General features: G+C 45.5%; 1 protein-coding gene across 3 annotated transcripts in view; it reads left to right on the top strand.

Moving 5' to 3' along the window:
* The first annotated feature begins 9,684 nt into the window (after window positions 1–9,684).
* The window catches only part of LOC137535998 (transmembrane protein 150A-like), a 185,753-nt gene continuing 174,958 nt past the window's right edge, over window positions 9,685–20,479 (top strand). The window contains exon 1 of one of the 3 annotated variants that reach the window (XM_068257922.1): window positions 9,685–10,138. In XM_068257922.1, coding sequence (XP_068114023.1) covers window positions 10,059–10,138 — 80 coding nt within the window. In that variant the 5' untranslated portion in view covers window positions 9,685–10,058. Of the gene's footprint in view, window positions 10,139–10,333; window positions 10,399–20,479 lie in introns of those variants that run through there. The other 2 variants (XM_068257923.1, XM_068257924.1) reach the window with 2 other exon arrangements.

Raw genomic sequence — 20,479 nt, 5'->3', positions numbered from 1 at the left:
ACAGGGGGGACCCTGGCTAGCGTGGCTGGAGCGCGAACTACCCTGCCTGCCTACCCAAAGCTAAACCCACAGACAAATGGCGGAGATATGACGTGGTTCGGGTATTTATTTACCCGAACCACGTGACCGTTCGGCCAATCAGAGCGCGTTCGGGTCCGAACCACGTGACCCGTTCGGCCAATCACAGCGCTAGCCGAACGTTCGGGGAACGTTCGGCCATGCGCTCTTAGTTCGGCCATGTGGCCGAACGGTTTGGCCGAGCACCGTCAGGTGTTCGGCCGAACTCGAACATCACCCGAACAGGGTGATGTTCTGCAGAACCCGAACAGTGGCGAACACTGTTCGCCCAACACTAGCGCTGGGCAAACTATGGCTTGTGAGCTGTATCAGACCCACAATTGCTGCCCCCCTTCCTCCATGCAGAGTCGCGAGCAGGCGAGAAGTGTGGGTTAACACTCACCTAATCTCCAATTCCTGCGTCGCATCTCCATTGCAACAGGGCGGCATGTGGTATGCCATCAGGACGTGCCAGCGTATTACCCACTGGTATATTCAATCAATAGTAGAAGATAGCAGAGTGAGTGCACACCTATGCCTAAAACATTTTTATACCTTGCATACACAGCGGTGCAACATCCGGATAGAAACCAGCGAAATATCTTGCAAACAAGGGAGGAAAGGAATATCCAGGAGCAACTTCGCCAATCCAATTTTCATAAAAAGTCCAATCTTTAATGCAAAACTTCCATAAAACCATCAGAGGGTAAAAAACAAAAAAGCAGCAATACTTATCATTGTGAGGTAGTGCAGGAGGTGCAGAGGCTGGTCGACGATCGTTTTGCCCCACTTTGAGGGCTTTCTCGAGACCGTATTACCCACTGGCATGTCCTGATAGCGTGTCACGTGACGCCCAATGACCATGCAGACCTGATGCTGGAACGAGAGATAAGGTGAGTGTTAACCCTCTCATATCGCCTGCTTGAGACTCTGGGAAGGAGGGAGGGGGATCAAAGGAAAGGAATGTGGTCTGCAGCCCGCGGCTCTAGTCCACATAAACTTTGCCCAGTGCTGTGCTACATGAAGGTGGTAAAACTGGTCAGTGATTGGCCAATAAAATTGCATGTGTGTATGCACCCTTAAGCCTGGTACACACTTTCAATTAGGATTGGCCAATCACTGACCAATTTCACCACCTTAAAGGATATACCCTAAGTGACATGTGACATGAGCTAGACATGTGTATGTACAGTGCCTAGCACACAAATAACTATTGTGTTTCTTTTTTTCTTTCTCTGTCTGAAAGAGTTAAATATCAGGTATGTAAGTGGCTGACTCAGTTCTGACTCAAACAGGAAGTGACTACAGTGTGACCCTCGCTGATAAGAAATTCCAACTATAAAACACTTTCCTAGCAGAAAATGGCTCCTGAGAGCACAGGAAAGAGTTAAAAAGGGGAATTTCTTATTAGTGAGGCTCACACTGTAGTCACTTCCTGTCTGAGTCAGGACTGAGTCAGCCACTTACATACCTGATATTTAACTCTTTCAGGCAGAGAAAGAAAAAAAGGAACACAGCATAGTTACTTGTGTGCTAGGCACTGTATATACCCATGTCTATCTCGTCATGTCACATATCACCTCGGGTATCCTCTAATGTAGTATGAGGGGTTTACCTACACAATTTGCTCATAAAATTCAGTATCTGTTGTCAATCCTACTACATGGAGGTGGTGAAATTGGTCAGTGATTGGCAAATCTTTATTGAAAGTGTGTACTAAGCTGTAGGCTCAGTTCACAGTGGGTCCACTGCTTAACTATATAACTGAGGGGATGACATGCTTTCACACACAGTTTACATTACCTTATAAAGAGTACCAAGGTTGTAAAATGTAAAACCTGTATTATCATGAACTTCTGTTTTAGTTATGGAAGAATTGGCAGGTGCTAGGGTTAGTAACTGTTTGCCATATGTAGGGAGAATGCTCTGGATCTCAGTGACCCTTCCTTGTCATCTCTCTATCTGTAGCCTTGGTCCATCGCTATCCCCCATTGAAGATACTGGTCAAATACGCCTCCAGGAGTCTTCATAAAGGTTTTGGAAGTATTTATGTCCCCAAGCACTTCTGAATACGAGCAGACCTGTACTACGCACAAGCAAGTTCCTGAGTGCTTCTGAAGAGACCCGAGGCATGGGATTTCAAAGGGGGACAACAGTGGACCGAAGCAGTGGCGTAGCTAAGGAGCTGTGGGCCCCAATGCAAGTTTTACAATGGGGCCCCCCAAGCACTCTATACATAACAATTGATACGGTGTACCAAAACCTGCCAATGGCAACTACAGTGTCAGAGGTGCAAGAAGGGGATGGGGAAACGTTTGTTAATGATTACCGCTATTCAAAGTATATATAGAAGTGATTATTATGAGCACAGGACCAATAGAGAGCTAATACTGAAGTTAAAGGAAGGGCCCCTCTGGCCCAAGGGCTAAGATGCGGTCGCAATCCCTGCACCCCCTATTGCTACGCCCCTGGACCGAAGGCACAGAGAGAGGACCAGAGAGAGGCTCCAGAATCTTCCCTAAACATAGATGAGTATCTGACTTTTTTTTTCAGCGTCACTTCACATTTGCTTTAAGGCTACTTTCCCACTAAGACGTTGCGTTAGGTGCTACATTAAGGTCGCATAATGTGCACCTAACGCAACGCATAGTGGGGTTGTAGCTGGACGTTACATTGAGCCGCGTTAAGTGGCTCTTCACACGTCCTGTGATGCCGTGATGCATACTCTTGGACGCATGCGGCATCACATGGTCCCGCCGGCCAATCGCCGCACAGAGCGGCGCTCCAGGAAGTAAACACTGCACGTCACACCGTGCAGTGAAGATTAATTAGCCATGTGCCTGGCCGAGGAGGAGGAGGGGGAGTCCTCCTCCTCCAATACTACTGAGCATGTGCAAACAGTCTAACGCGGCTTAGCCACGTAGAACGCACAGCATGCAGCACTTTAAAATAACATGAAGCGTTACAATGTAACGCAACGTGGGCACTGTGAACAGCCCATTGATTTTTCATTACTGTGCGGTGGGCTGCGTTACAGGCTGCACTAACGTGCGCCTGCAACGTCTCACTGTGAAAGCAGCCTAAAGGGAACCTGAAGTGAGTAAAATTATTTAAAATAAACACATGCCGTAGCTGCAAATGAATATTACATACTTACCTCGCCGCCAGTTCCTTTCAGAAGCTCACCATTTTCTTCTTACACTGATCCCTTGCAGTTCTGACAATATTTTGTCAGAACTGAAATATACCAGTTGCTGTCAGTTATGTATCAGCAGCTGTCAATTACAACTGAATGTGCAAGGTAATGTCCATGTTTCCCTATGGCTCAAGTGGGTGATATTACAGTTTAACAGTGTGCTGACCAGAAAGCTGTTAGGAGGTAATGGCCATTTTCAAAATGGAGGATGGAGAATTCCATTGATCACAGTGGACAAACAGGACGCAGGAGAGGAGAAAGAGATTGAGGAGTGGACTACACGGGAGGAAAGTATGACCTGTGTATGGTTATTTTGACTTTTTATTTTCAGTTCCGGTTCTCTTTAAGAAACTGTATTTTCATAATAAAAAAGACCATTTAAACTGATCAACTGAGGATAGGTTCACAGTGGTCAGTTGAAGTTGCGCACGTTACGTGTAAACTGCATTGGAGACATAGGCCTCAATTCACTAAGAAGTCTAGACTAGTCTACTGATGGTTTTTAGTCTACTGATGGTTTGGTGTAATGTTTTAGACCTGTTTTAGACCTGGTCTAAAACATTCTGTAATTTGTTTGGTAAGCAGGGGAAATGATCAAAGATGCAAAAGAGGCAAACAAGGTGTAAACACGCCTACTTTTTCTGACAGAGATTAGACCAGCTGATTTCTGTCAGTCATAGCTACTCATTTGTGAATTGCATCTTTTGATCATTTCCCCTGCTTTACCAACCTAAGTACTGAATGTTTTAGACCAGGTCTAAAAACAGGTCTAAGGGCCTGTTCACACTAGAAGCACTTTTCTGAGCGTTTTGCGATTAATTAGCGCTTTTTAAAATCGCTCCCATTCACTTTCATTAAAATTGCCTTAAAAATCGCAGAAAAGATTTTTCCACAATTTTTACTGCGATTTTAATGAAAGTGAATTGGAGCAATTTTAAAGACGCAAATAAATCGCAAAACGCTCAGAAAAGTGCTTCTATGGTGAATGGGCATTTGGTATTCATTAGTGAATTCCCTTTTGATGCAACTGATTTACACCAAACCATCAGTAGACTAGTCTAAACTGCTTAGTGAATTGAGGCCATTGACTTTAATACAAAGCCTGCATGCAGTGAGTTAGAATAATGTGCTCAATTACAATGCAGTATTCTGAACAGCCCCATAAGGTGCGTACACGTGTCGGATTTTTCCAAACAACCAGTCGCTTGGACGTCTGAACGACTGGTCGTTTGGACGTCAAATCAGGCGTGTGTGCAAACGGCCGTTCAGCTGATAAGACTGGATTTGACTGATCGGGCGTGTGTACAAACGGTCGTTCAGCTGATAAGACTGGTCTTATCAGTTGAACGACCGTTTGTACACACGCCCGATTTGAGCTGTTGTTTGGAAAAATCCGACGTGTGTATGTACCTATAGAACTGTATGGGAAGTGAGTTGACATGCAGAATTATAAGCACTGTGAACTACACTTGAAAGTTCATCCAATTTGCAAATTGCAGTTTAGCAGAAAGGTTAAGGCCTCTTTTCCACGGACTGTTAAACTGTGTGCTCAGCCAGCAGTTATTAGGCAGCAATGAGCAGTTACCAGGCAGCAGTTAGCAGTTGTGAGAGTTTGAGAGGCATTTCACTGCCTATCAACAGTCCATGGAAAAGAGGCCTAATATGTATTGGAGGAGCTAGAATCTACTAATTAGATTAGTTAGCTGCCAAACAACTTATTATGGTAATTAATTGCTAGTTAATTGATGTAGGCCTCCTTTCCATGAACTGTTGAGCTGTGTGCTCAGCAAGCAGTTACCAGGCAGAAGTAAGCAGTTATCATGCAGCAAGGAGCAGTTACTAGGCAGCAGTGAGCAGTTGAGAGAGTTTGAGATGCATTTCACTGCCTATTAGCGGTCCGTGGAAAGGAGGCCTTAGGCCTTTTTTCCACAAACTGTTTCTAGGCAGTGAAATGCCACTCAAACTCTCACTACTGCTCACTGCTGCCTAGTAACTGCTCCTAGCTGCATGATAACTGCTTACTTCTGCCTGGTAACTGCTTGCTGAGCACACAGCTCAACAGTTCGTGGAAAGGAGGCCTTAGGCATGTTGAGAGGCAGTGAAATGCCTTTCAAGTTCTCACAACTGCTTGCTACTGCCTTGTAACTTATTTTTGCTGCCTGTTAACCGCTTGCTAAACACACAGCTCAACAGTCTGTGGAGAAGAGGCCTTAGGCCTCTTGCACACTACATGCGATTCCACATTTTTTTATACGTCAGTTTTTTTATTCCGATTAAAAAAAGTAACAGCATGAAGTACTTTTTTTAATCAGAATCAAAAATCATGTGATTCCAATTTTTTATCTGATCTGAAGTGTGCAAGAGGCCTTATAGTTCCTGAATCAAACAAAGCTTGTTTTCAAGTGCTACCTACACGAATGCTGGGCATACACAGCTCGTTTTTGCCGCTCGATTCTTCCGTTTGATCATTTCGCCGCTCTATACTGCAGTCAATTCTCTTATCTTCCGTTGGATTTTTCTTATCTTTTCCCATTCACTGCTATCTGGAATCAAGCAGTGAAACGATCGAGCAGGAAATCAGACATATTGGGCTCTATTCATAAAAATTTTGTGGCGAAAAAACTCCTGGAGGGAAAATACCGCAGCGGTATATTAGACTTCTGGGTGGTTATTCAAAAAAATGTTGGCAGCTGCGATGCAAGTGCGGAGATCTCCCGCTGAAGGGTGGCGGTAAGCTGTCGGAAGGCATGCGGAAACACTTACGCGGGCAGAGTCCCTCCGTGCGCTGCTCTCTCTGGGAGGTCTGTCCCATTCACTTGTATGTAATCCGCAAACTTCGAGGAAGCGGTATTTCTCGTCCACATACCACTTCCTCTAATCTTTATGAATGGCCATTTTGTTACTTTTTTCTAGATAAATCTAGAAAAACACAGCAGAAGGCGGAAATTTCTCGCTCTGCTGGGGGATTGTAGATTTTCATGCGGGAACAGCTTTTATGAATGCCCACTTTGCTAAATGGTCGGGAAAGTCCGCTGTTTAGAGCGGAAAACTTGCGGTAAGGTTTTTTGAAAATTATCTATCGAGCCATCTAAATGGCTCAAAAATGAGCAGTGTATGCCCAGCATTAGGCCTCTTTTCCACAGACATTTCATAGGCAGTAAAATACCTCTCTAAGGCTTCTTTTCCATGGACTGTTGAGCTGTGTGCTTAGCAAGCAGTTACCTGGCAGCAGTGAGCCATTGTGAGAGTTTGAGAGGCATTTCACTGCCTATCCACAGTCCGTGGAAAAGAGGCCTTAGGCTTCCGTTCCACAGACTGTTGATAGGCAGTGAAATGCCTCTCAAACTCTCTCAACTGCTCACTTCCGCCTGGTAACTGCTTGTTGCTGCATGATAACTGCTTACTGCTGATTGGTAACTGCTTGCTGAGCACACAGCTCAACAGTTTGTGGAAAGGAGGCCAAACTCTCACAACTGCCTGCTGCTGCCTGGCAACTGCTCACTGCTGCCTAGTAACTGCTTGCTGAGCACACAATTCAAGGCCTAAGGCCTCCTTTCCACGAACTGTTGAGCTGTGTGCTCAGTAGGGATGCTCGCTGGATTCCGATTCCGGACGGAATTAGGTCAATTCCGATGGGCGGAACGGAATTGCTAAACCTCTAAGACGGAATTCTGCTGAAAATTTTTTATTTCCGCGGAACTTTCCGAAATTAAAAAAAAAAAAAAATCTCACTCTCCTCCTCCTTCTCCTCCATCATCATCTTCCGGTATCATCTTCCAGGGAATTGTAGTTTATGGGCTCGTTTCCACCATAGCGAATCCGCATGCGGCGCCGACATGCGGATTCGCTTGGTACATTGAAGTGGCCGGGGCTGTTTCCATATGTGCGGCGTGTGGGAGCGATTTGGCGGCGGGCCAAATCTGCACGACGGGACCCACAGAATTCGCCTGCGTCGGGAATCCATGCGAATTGCCGCTAATGTATTTAATAGGAAAAACGCATGCGTTTTTTACATGCGTTTTTACCCGCGATTTGCGTGCAATTTCGCACCTTTTTCAATGTTATTTTGCCCTGGCAGAGTCATGGTTAATTTCGCATGGCACCCTGCCATGCGAAATCGCACGCGAAATCGCGGGTAAAAACGCATGCGGAAACGCATCCGCATGCATTTTTACAGGCGTCGGGATGCCGGCGAAATTGCGTCGCAACAGTGGAAACGGGCCCTATCAAAAGCCAGCTTACATACCATGGCTGGGAATTGAACTTTTGACATGCTACTTTTTCTCTTGGATTGATCATAATGGTACATGCTAGGCTGACTTCAGCGTGTAGTGTTATTGGTGGTATAGCGGTTAAGTCAGCTGCCTACCACACACTGAGACCTGGGTTCAATTCCCAGCCATAGTATGTAAGCTGGCTTTGGAAAAACTACAATTCCCAGGAATATGAAGAGAGAGAGAGAATCCGGAATTCCGCGGAATTTCGTACAAATCCTACGGAATTTAACACTGACGGAATCCGTGATTTCTGGCGGAACGGAATTTGCTGGTTCCGATCATCCCTAGTGCTCAGCAAGCAGTTACCAGGCAGCAATAAGCAGTTATCATGCAGCAACAGGCAGTTACCAGGCAGAAGTGAGCAGTTGAGAGAGTTTAAGAGGCATTTCACTGCCTATCAACAGTTCATGGAAAGGAGGCTAGACCTCTTTTCCACGGTCACAGACTTGATAGGCAGTGAAATGCCTCTCAAACTCTCACAACTGCTCATTGCTGCCTAGTAACAGCTTGCTGAGCACACACCTCAACAGTCCGTGGAAAAGAGGCCTTGCAGGTTTTAGGCTAGTCCATCTCCTCATGGGGGATTTTAGGGTTTTCTTCGTTATCCAAAACATTTCCTGACGTAGCAGTTAATAAAACCACGGCCAAAAATGGGTGCAAGTTAAGTAGCAGGCGCTGGGGCCACCCGCTTCGCAAATTTGTGGGTGGCTCAGATTAAATTGTTGTTTAACGTTTTGATAGCGGGCGGTTCCAATTAAATTGTTTAATGTTTTATAGTTAGTAGGTAGATTAATTTAATTTTTATTTAGCGGTTATTAGTCACAGGGGTCCTAATGCTAGACAATGGCATGGAAACGGGGGGTGGGGGTCTTAGGGTTAACTCACCAGGGGGGATATTTAGGTTTAGGCACCACAAGGTCTGAGTGAGCGTAGGAAGGGTTTAGGTTATAGTGAAATATCTGTTATAGTGAATCCGGTTGTAGAATATCGGTAAATCTATTAAATTATGTATAGTACTACTCCAATTAAATGTTTTGTTTGCGCCTAAATTAGCAAGTAACTTTTTGAAATGTATGCTTTCCTGAATGTCAGTTGCTAAGTCTGGCTGGCTGCACACTTGTCAGTGCGTGTAAGGTCACGTTTTCTGTCATGTGGTTTTGCATTTTTTCAGGTTTTTTAGTGTGTTTTTGCGTTGTTCTGCACATGCGTTTTCTTGTGTTTTGTGTGCATTTTAATGCGTTGGCGGTTCGCATATACAAAACACATATGCATTTTGTATATGCGAAAAGATATTTTTGCGCAAAACGCATATGTGTTTTGTATGCATTTTTTTTGTGTTTTATGCAAATCACTAGGAAGTCAACAAGAAAATACTTCATAAAACATGTTTAGGGCTCGTTTCCACTATCGCGAATCTGCATGCGTCCAACGCATGCAGATCCGCACATGTAATACAAGTGGATGGGCCTGTTTCCACTGTAGCGTTGTTGAGGTGTGTTTTTTTCAGCGTGAAAAAAACGCACAAAAGAGCCAACGATTTCGCCTGCGTCGGGAATCCGTGCGAATCGCCGCTAATGTATTTAATAGTAAAAACGCATGCGTTTGTTACATGCGTTTTTACCCGTGATTTCGCACCTTTTTCAATTTTATTTAGCCCTGGCAGTGTCATGGTTAATTTCGCATGGCACCCTGCCATGCGAAATCGCAGGCGAAATCGCGGGTAAAAACGCATGTGGAAACGCATCCGCATGCGTTTTTACAAGCGTCGGAATGCGGCCGAAATCGCGTCGCAACAGTGGAAACAAGCCCTCAAAAAAAATAATAATGTATTACAAAACGCATACACGTGCGTTTTTTTAGGCAGACTATTGAATAACATATGCATAAACGCTGCGTTTTATGCAATGCTAGCGTTTCTGCCTAGTGTGTTCGCTGCCTTATTACTATTTTCGCAGCTGACAGACTGCTACTTTTTTCGCTGTAGTGGTCTTTTATAGTGGCGCTGCTGCTAGAGAGCAGAGTAGCGCTGGTGGTATACAGCTGTGACCAGACGGGGGCGGGGCCAGCCAACTCGCTCTTCTCTGTTTTTACTTTCCGAGGCGGGGCCAGCTAGCTAGCTCTCTTCTGTCTTCGCTTGTCTGGGCGGGGCCTCGCACACCACAAGGCTGGGATTTAGGTTCGCGGAGTCTGTGCAGCGAGTGGTTGGCTGCCTTACCCCATCGTGGAGGAATCTTCGCGTACTGTGCAGCCTTGGCCCGGGGCTCCTGTGCCCGCCGCGCTGTAGAGAGCTCCCCCTCCATGCCAGTGAACTTGCTGGGAGCCCCAGCCCTCAGCGGCCAGCTGTAACCTGGGCTATGGGAGAAGAGCGGCTGCGAGTTTTCTGGAGCTACTGGGAGAAGCCCCCACCTGGACAACTTGCCGAGAAACTTCTGTGCTGAGTCGTGCGGAATACTGTGGGCAGCACAGCCCTGGCATTCTCCCTGGCTACACACGGGGGCACCGGCCTCTTCCACACCGCCTCCTCCAGCATGCCTCTGTCCAAGATGCCCGGCTGGGTGATCCTGCCCATCACCCTGCCAGCCCTCACCATCACCGGCATGTGGATAGTGTAAGTATAGGAGAAGTGGGGGGAAGGAAGGTGGAAGCTGCTGACTGAGTGGCTGGGGGTCTGACTGATCAAAGGAGTCTTTGTATGGAAAACTAGGTAATGACATGTGTGCAACATCTTGGGGGAGGTATTATTGGAGTTCTCTCTGCTCGTTACATCTCCAGGGGATACCATGTACACACCACTGCACACATCTCACCAGGTTACATCCTCAAGCAGATGGGTCTACTTCATGAAAGGTCCCACTTTGGGAGAAATTGGTATTTGTTCTTGTGGGGCTGGTTGAGGTCTCTTGAAACTGTGATTGTCACGAGCTGTTTGATTGCAAAGTTGGACTTCATTATAAATCTGTTCGCTCCCATCAGCCAGCATTTAGCATGAATTCTGTTTTTGTTTTTCCCTCTGGATGAAATTAAATACTGTAGGTTGGCTGCACTGGATCTTTGCTCAGAGCTAATTCGTTTTGGAAGCTAATGATTGACAGCTGATTAACCAAACTATCAGATGGTAATTAGCATTACAAATTAGATTAGTTGTGACTTAGATCCTAGTAAGGTGCCAATACATTACTTGATTTTCATGGTCAATTGACCTTCCTATTGGAAAACTTTAAATCAGAGGAGAATAGTGTGTTCAATTATGCTTGCTTGATGCAAATTGGTTGCTATGTGGGTAAATAGTTCCTTTATCGATCAGGATGGGAAGGAGCAGAGAATCAAAATCATGTTAACATTAGCCCATTCCTTTACAATTGACCGATGTTTGGTAACAGAGCATGGAGGCGCATCATTTTTCAGATTGATTAGTGGAGACTCGCATGGGATCTAGCTTGCAGTGTGTGGGCCACTAGTCGATTAACTTTTGATCGACCATACTGTTCGCCTCATAAAGTTGGTTGTTTAATTTCTTTATTGAAACTCGAGTAATTAAAGCTACGTTCACAGTAAGTAGTTACATTGTGTACCTTGCAATAACCTGAATTCAGTGGAGAGGAAAATTTGCACCAGTCATAGGGCCATTTTCCATTAGGAGACGCGTCAGTTTCCGATTGGCCGCAGCTCCTGTTCTGCTGCAGACAGAATCGCTATGCTATGCATGGCTATAGGGATTTGTCAGTCACGTGTTGCGCAAATTTGCAGTATGCCATTAAGATTCGCACTGTAGTGTAATCTGGATGTCAACACACTTGTTAAATGAGCTGCTTTTTCCTGCCCCACTCACGTGGGGAAACGCTGTCGATGCGGCCCAGATTCAGGCATACTGGAAATGGATTTTATTTATGCGGTACAACACGTAGTGAAGGAAACAGTACATAGTGTTTCACTGCCATTAACTTTTGCGGTATGCACTGCATGCATTGCTTTATGCTCGACAGATCTGTCTCACTGCGCTTCTATTGTGCCGATGTGAACAAACTATTACAATATATTTGCACCATGTTAGCAATGTGATTATATTTTCCGACCATTCTGAACATAATCTGTTCATTGTAGAGCTGGAGAACTGTTGTCAAAATTCACATCACAGTTCTAGGAATTGGGAAGCTTGGACAAATCCTTGCTAGAAATTAGGGCGAATTTGACTTGGGTAGGTTTCAATCTGATTAAGTTTAACAGAGGAAGCTAGTGATGGATGTTAAAGAGAAACTTTCTTTCTTAAAACAGAGGGTATTTGTGATTATTCAGGATGGAGTGAGCATATAGATGTCCCACAATGCATCACTGCTGTGTTAACAAATTGTTGCTTTGTTGTCCCTGAAAGCTAACACCTCCAGAATCAATTACTGGAATGCAATGATGTGTCAGCTTGTTAATATTACAGAGCTTCGGACTGGTTAATTAACATCAGTGCATGGTGTGGGTTAGTATAACTCTATGGGGTAGGACTTGAAACACCCCACGGTACAGATTACCCAGCAAGCTCATAGTGACCCGGAACTCCTAGAAGTGTGTAAGGGGCTAAAAAGGACCAAAAAGCCCTCTTACTAAAAAATGCTATGCAAAACAGAAATTTGCCTTTTTTAAATTGAATCTGAATCGAGAAGTATAAAGAGGCTGACATTTTTTTTTATTTTTTTTTTAAACAATACCAGTTGCCTGGCATCCCCGCTGATCTTTTGGCTGCAGCAGTGTCTGAATCGCACCAGAAACAAGCATGCAGCTAATCTTGTCAGGTCTGACAATATTGTCAAATACCTGATCTGCTGCATGCTTGTTCAGGGACTATGGTTTAAAGTATTAGAGGCAGAGGATCAGCAGGATAGCCAGGCAACTGGTATTGCTTAAGGCTAATTTCACACCAGGACGTTGCGTTAGAGGGGGCGTTAAGGTCGCATAACGTCCCCCTAACGGAACGCCTGGTGGTGCTGGATCTGGACGTCAGAGTGAGCCGCGTTGTGCAGCTCACTCTGGCGTCAGTGATGCCGTGATGCGCACTCATGTGCGCATGCGGCATCACGTGGTCCCGCCGGCCAATCGCCGCACAGAGCGGCTGCTCCAGGAAGTAAACACTGCACGTCATAACGTGCAGTGAATATTAATTAGCCATGTGCCTGGCCGCTCTCCGTTCCTCCCCCACATTACTGAGCATGTGCAAGCAGTCTAACGCGGCTCAGCCGCGTCCAAAGTACTGCATGCAGTACGTTGTCTTGTGACGCAGCGTTACAATGTAACGCAACGTCCGCACTGTGAACAGCCCCATTGATTTTTCATTACTGTGCGGTGGGCTGCGTTACAGGCTGCTCTAACGTGCGCCTGTAACGTCCCACTGTGAAACCAGCCTTAAAGGAAATTAATGACAGCCTCCATATCCCTCTCACTTCAGGCTCCCTTTAAAACAGATTTGCACACTTCTGGGAATACTGATTTACCATGAGCTTGCTGGGCAATCTGTGTATTAGAGGAGCCCACCAAAGGGTGTAGTTAAAGGTCTGTCCAGATGTGCAAGAAGTGCCTCCTGAAACAATTGTTCATTTTGGGTGACAATGCTACTCAGTTACTGACAAGAAGCTTGCTTGTCTCTAATGCTACAGTGTTCTCCCCAGGCTCTTTTAGCTGGGTGCTCCATCCGGCTAGTTTTGGTGACCACCCGGCTGTCATCGGCTCACCACCTCCTTTGCTGTAAGCAGAGTTGGGCAGAGAAAGGCCAGCCCTGCATTCTCTCATCTCGCCCCACCCGGCTACTTTTTTATGCCACCCGGCTGGAAAAAAATTCTGTGAAGAACACTGTGCTAGGTACACATGATTCAATTTTCTGACAGATTTACGGTACCTTCCAGATCGACTGTTTCCAACAGGTCCGATTTTGTTTTCCCATGGTGTTTTTTTTGGTTTTTTTTTTCATAGAATTGAACACAAAATCGATCGGATATCGTATCGGACCTGTTGGAATTAGTGGATCTGGCAGGTAAATCTGCCAGAAAATTGTATCGTGTACCTGGCATAGCAATGCTTTCTGTGCGAAGAGCAGATTGCCCACACTACCACAAATGATCATCTCAGGCGACAATCTATCACCTGTATGTTGCTTTATGTCAAAGAAAGGAAAAACACAATCGAAAGCCCCCAATAGTGTATTACTGATGATAAAGCAATGCCAAGTTAGCAGCAAATAGAAATATACTCACAAGTATGCCAATAGGTCAAGGAAGAATTTCACAGACTCCGGCACTCCATAGGATAACTTCTGTTTATTGAAGCCACACAGCAACAGATACAACAGATGCCCCTTCTGTCTACAGCTGTTTTACGTGAGTTTCACGCCTCTTCAGGACACGTGGGGCCTAACACCTTCACTTCCTACCCCACCTATAAACGGGTAACCCCTCCCCCTCTCCCACCTCTCTCTCACAGGGCTGGATTAGGGAGGAACGGACAAGAACTGGAGTATAGGTGACAGTGTAGTATATACAAAATTCCTACTAAGGACCTATTTAAAAAAAGCATTAGCCTCATCTCTCTCATTAAAACCCAGATTCCCCAGAGCCTCAGTGTGATATATCATCCAGGCTTCTCTTTTGGAGAGCTTATCATCTTAGTCCTCCCCTGGGGTCGCACTGTATGACCTCCAGCCCGGCAAAGGAGAGGCAATCAGCGTCACCCAAATGGGTCTCATTGACATGTTCAATCAAACGGGTAGCACCTACACCGTTTTTAATGGACCTTTTATGCTGAATGAATCTCCTTCAGGGGCTGGACCGTCCTACCGATATAGTAGCGACCACAGGGACACCACACACAGTAAACGACATATCGTGTACGACAATTAATGAATTCCCTGATTCTCCAGGTGACTGAGCCCACTTGAACTACCTTTCCCCTTTTAATGAAACGACAGGCACTGCAATGGCCGCAACCATAATTTCCTTCCCATTTTTTCTTTGTTAGCCAGTTACCCAACTCGTCCTCCTTCCTTCTAATGTCACTGTGTACTAACATTCTCCTAATTGTTTTCCCCCTCCTAAAGCTAACCCTTGGGGGTGCAGTGGTTAGATCCTTCAGATGTTTATCCAACTTTAGGATCCGCCATTGGTGAAAGACTGCCTGTCTGATCTTTTCAGAGAGTGGGGAAAAGTCGAATACAAAATTACATCGACTATCCTTCATTCGCGTCCGACTCTTCCTGACCAGTAATTGTTCCCTTGGGACCTCACGAGCTCTAACTAGAGCTCTGTGCACTGATTCCACCTTATACCCTCTATTCAGGAGGCGTTCGCTGAGCTCACCCGCTTGTTCCTCAAAATCTGTCTCATTCTTATTCCTTTTGAGACGTAAAAATTGTCCGTACGGGATGGCGTCCTTGACATGTCTGGGGTGGTATCTATCGAAATGGAGCAAACTATTAGTGGCGGTCACCTTCCTATATCCTTTAGTGGTCACCATTTTATCCTCAATAACCACCTTCAGGCCGAGGTACTCCACTTCCCTGTCACCAAAGTGTGAGGTAAAGCTCATATTGACTTGGTTGGAATTAATCCACTCCATGAATCTAGAGAACTCCACCTCGTCACCACCCCAGACTATCAGGACATCATCCACGTACCGACGCCATAACTTAATCTGCTTGCGGAAGGGATTGGAGGGGGACCAGATGGTTTCATCTTCCCAAACTGACAAGAAAAGGTTAGAATAGGTAGGGGCCACTGGGGTCCCCATAGCAGTTCCTGACACTTGCTTATACCACTTCTGGTTAAACATAAAAGAATTTTGTTCTAAGATAAACTGCATGCACTCACACAGGTAATCAGAGAATTCATCACTTTTCCCGTATCGATCCAATACGTTGCGCAATGCTCGTAGCCCCGCCGTATGTGGAATTCGGCTATACAAGCTGACCACATCAATTGTGGCCAGATGATGGCCCTCCTTCCACTCAAAATTATCCAATGTATTCAAAATATCTACAGTGTCCTGTACCAGGGATTTAACCATCCTGAGACACGGTCTCAACCTATAATCCAAGTACCTAGAGAGCACCTCTGTCAGTGAACCCACCCCCGAGACAATCGGTCTCCCCGGCGGGTTCACTAACGTTTTGTGCACTTTCGGTAAATAGTACCACGTAGGGACACAAGTATGGTTTTCTGGGTTCAGCCAACCACTTAAAGCACTTATGGGGATTTTAGGCCTGTCCCCACTCAGGCTAAAAAGTCACTCTGTGGAAGGAAAGAAGGGGTGTTCACCCATCCACCAGGTGAATAACAATAATTGCAATGGAAACTCTGCTGCCACCTCTGTTTATTGCTTTATTTGAATGGCACTTGACAGGGGAAAGTGTACAGCTCACAATGATTGAATCTGGCAGAAAGTGATGCCGTAATGTTGCCACCCGAGTGTAATTTCAATTGATATCCAGGTGGAATGAACTATTGATCTGGCATGCTGGAAAGATCTCACTTGAAAGGGCTCTGTCGGGTGGGCGGCGGTATCAGCAATCGATTACCTGCCTGATAAACCCCTGGTCAGTCTCCCCTCCCCCATGTAAAATCTATTGGAAATCTGTTTTCAGTGTGTGGCAGGTTAGAGATCGCTCTCTGACTAGATTTGATCACAGAGGGATCTATCAGATGGTCAGATATCAGGGCTGTGGAGTCGGGCAATTTTGGGTGCCTGGAGTCGGAGTCGGGAAAAAATGCTCCGACTCCGACTCCTAATGAATTTGTAACTGTAATTAAAATAGAAAATATGATAAAATGTTCTATTTCTCAGATAAAAGTCATTAAAAATAATGTATATATACAGTAATAGCTGTGCTTAGTCCACAAAAATGAAATAAACCAATCAAAATTAGTTACTTGTGCTGCTTCAATAAAGCAGTCCCCGTATTTTTAAGGTCAGATATACAGATCTGATTGTGACTGTATATATGATGTGTACACAGGAATCTCTTATATATACGAAATAACATCTATGCTGTAAGAATAAAGCCTGATGTGTAGCTGTGTCACTAATAGAGATGGTCAACGAGATGGAAATAATTCTGCATCGATGCTGATTTATGCAAATGTATGCACTCCCTTTGCTGATGAAATCAAATAATTTGATATGTTGTTAAAATTTGGTTTGGTGACTACAAATTAAAGGGTACCTGAGATGGATGAAAAGTAAAGTTTTATACATACCTGGGGCTTTCTCCAGCCCCCTTCAGGTTAATCGGTCCCTCGCTGTCCTCCACCACCCGGATCTTCTGCTATGAGTCCTGGTAATTCAGCCAGTCAGCGCTGTCCGGCCGCATGCCGCTCCCACAGCCAGGAACATTCTGCACCTGCGCAATAGTGCTGCACAGGTGTAGTATGCTCCTGGCGGCGGAGTGTGTTTATGCGCACTACGCCCGACGGGCTCAAGTACCTGGACGCATAGCAGAAGATCCAGGTGGTGGAGGAGGACAACGAGGGACTGATTATCCTGAAGGAGGCTGGAGGAAGCCCCAGGTATGTATAAAACTTTAATTTCATCTGTCTCAGGTTTACTTTGTTACACAGTAGTACTATACTCTACATATGCACTCCTCACAGAGCTGCAGGGAATCCACTGAGAATGCTGTGCACATTGAACACAGAGGTGTTGTCTGTTTACAATCTCCTTATTCCCCTGCAGAGTACCTGCACATCATTCTTACATGTACCTGTGGAGATATATTGAGGTGCTGATGATATTAAGGATAACAGGAACATATTCTTTCATTTTTTTTCTGCCAGAAGGGAGCAGGTTACCTTGAGTTGCTTGGGGCAAGGAAATGGGTGATTGTCTTGACCATATGAGAGGCTTTGAGTCTGTATGCGGTTCCTCTGAGAGTGCTAATGGGATTATCTGCCTGGCTTTTGAACTCAGGAGACGGCCCATTGTCTCAATACACAAAGCAAGAGGACCAGAGTCTGGAGACTAACACAGGAACGTTTGAAATGTACATGACAGGCTATTAGAAATGGGTGAAGTCCTGTTGATACCATTTTTTACCTGTGGAAATTAAATCATTAGTGGAGGTGCTATAGTACCCTTTTCATGTATGTGGATCTCTGGAAATCCCATTTATGTCTGAGAACTGAGACAGGAAAAAGCCGTAATCAAGTTTTCACCTGGAGTTGAAAGGCTCACTTCACAATCTTTGATGTATGGACTTTTACCTGGAAATGGAATATGTCTGAGATTTAATTAAAACCTAGTTCCTCCCCAAGGAAGTTGCAGCCTACAGGCGTAGCTCAGAGTATAAAAAGCAGAGGCGGATGCCTAGTGACTGTCTTCTCTCGGAGGTAGCGAATAGCTAGGGAGGATCGCGACTCCTGGTCGAAACGGCGTCCTCCCGTCAAACAACGTTCTAACCTAAGCTGGTAACGTTCTTTTTTCCCCCGTTTATTTTTACGCAAATATCTGTGTGTGTTATCTTTGTAACTTTTATCTTGTAACTATTTTTACTTTGTTTTTTGTAATATTTTTGTATATATTAAGTTCTGCATTGTTCTATGTTTTTCTAGAATATTAAATTATTATTTAATAAGTTTGACTTCTGCCGTACTAAACTAACACTCATAGCCTAGAAGAGACTGAAGTGTAACCGTGTATAAGTTCATGCCTAATTGTACGCTTGAGCAACACTACCGTATGAAATTGTAATTACATTGTGTGTGGGGGCGTTTGTCATACGTTGGCTTAAGCGCACAGCTGACCCAACGTACGAACAACGCCAGTGCGAGTAGCGACAGCAGAGTGGCTAACAGTATCGTTCGGAACGACTGTTAGTGGGTCTTTGCTTCACGACAGTGTAAGATTGCAACTGTGTGTGTGTGTGTGGGTGCGTGGCGTTCCCGTATTTGGCCTCAGCGCAAAGCTGACCCAAATCCGAAAACGCGGAGTGCGCGCTGAGGACTCGACAGCAGAGTGGAAGTGTCTAGCGAACCGCTAGTGGTGGCAGTGAGAGGTGTTCTGAGGGGTCCCAGCCTTGTTTTAGCTTGACTAAGGCTGCTTTCCCTCTGTCTGGTCAAACCCGCAGTCGGGAACCGTATACGCAGGCGTGCCGCGGGCCGGTTCCTGACAGTACCCACACTTACATTGCCTGGGGCCTGATAGATGTTCTTTGTTCCGGTTTGTACCTTTTTATAAGTACTCTTACCAAGGACTAGTTTTAGTCTAAAGGGAATAAATATAGTAGTCTACATATCCTTCTCACTTCAGTTGTCTTGTAAAATTCCTAAGCGTTGGCAGTTAAGAGACGAATTTCATGTTACATACTTTTAATCAACAAAATTGTAATATGCAAATTAGAGGAGTCGGAGTCAGTCGGTGGAATCCTAAACTGAGGAGTCGGAGTCGGTGGATTTTTGGACCGACTCCACAGCCCTATAGTGGCCATCAGACAATGTATTGCTACTTTTAGTATTATGCACGTGTGGTGCCCATATATCTAACGATGGATGGGCAGATTCGACCAAGAGACAGTTCTCTGATCGAATGTGATCAGAGATTTATTGGCTGCCCATACACCATAGGCCAATTCCCAATCAATTTCGCATGAAATCTTTCAGGAATGTGCCTCGTGATGCTGCCTCGCCACCCCTGGCTGTTGTCTCCCCGTGGCCCGGGCATGTAAACACTTTACTTGCCTGCTGCTCTGAGTTTCTGCCTTACTTCCACATTGGTGCCCCACATGGCTGCCGACGTTGTAGCTCGTGGGGCACGTGTGTGGCGTCACACATGCGCTCCATGTGTTACATGCCTGTAGTCATTTGGGCACCAACTGTGGAAGTACAGCAGGCACACTGAGGGGCGGTGGACAGTTGGTGGTTTCATGCACGGGAGGGGGGAGGGACAGCAGCTGGGGATTCTGTTACATTTATCAGGATTTTACACGACGTTGCTGCTGCGCACCCGATTGACCATATCGGCTAAAGATTTCCCAGCATTTCCGATCGATAATTTTGACCAATTTTAGCCCAAAATTTGTTGAATTGTCGATCGGGTATGCTTGTTGCGGATCCAATTTTCATCCAATTTGATAATAATCTCATCTGATGGTCGATCGGCTGCAAAATTGACGTGTGGCCACCACAAGGTATAAGGCCTGGTTGCACATGGGCCAATATTCAGGTTTGATCTAAACAATGTTGTCTGAGTAGAGGGAGTGATATTTGCCGCAAACAATTGGGGACACAACTGAAAAACTGTTGTTCACGTTGCCTAGCAACTGGGAGGGGTGATCAGGACACAGGACAGTTGGAAGTGTGTCTCATGCTCCCTGTCACCTCCTTTCAACCAAAAACATGGCTGCCATCATAAAATCAAACATTTGCCTGTTCTTTTAAAACAGTGTGGGTAAGAAATTATATAACCTATCCATTTTAATTAACATAACTAATGTAACTTAATGCCAGCATGTTTGTTTAGGCTGGAGTTCCTCTTTAAGTTGGTGGTTGAATGAGGGACATAAACAGTAAATTTAAATATTTCTGGGTACAAACCCTGTTTGTACTTGGTGAAATAAATTATTCTGATTCTAAATATCAACTGATGGTACACGTCCCACTTAAGGACCAGCTAACGCCCATAGGCGTCAGCAGGTCCTAAGTGGGTCACCATCGAGCGGCCTTTCCATGTCAGTTCACGGAGGGTGTCTTCGTTAAGAGCCGGAGAGCCGCCGATTGCGGCTCGCCGGCAAAATGTAAACACGCGGGGAAGAAATCCCTGCTGTTTACATCATACGGCGCTGCTGCGCAGCAGCGCCGTAGAGCAGATCAGCGATCCCCGGCCTCTGATTGGCCGGGGATCGCCGTCATTTGATAGGCTGAAGCCTTTCCTACAATGCGCAGGACGGATATCCGTCCTGCGCTGCTCACAGGGGGAGGGAGAGAGA

Source organism: Hyperolius riggenbachi, chromosome 10, assembly GCF_040937935.1.
Source record: "Hyperolius riggenbachi isolate aHypRig1 chromosome 10, aHypRig1.pri, whole genome shotgun sequence".
NCBI classification, from domain to species: Eukaryota; Metazoa; Chordata; class Amphibia; order Anura; family Hyperoliidae; genus Hyperolius; species Hyperolius riggenbachi.
The sequence above is the reverse complement of the archived record's forward strand: the minus strand, read 5'-3'. Positions and strand labels throughout refer to the sequence as shown.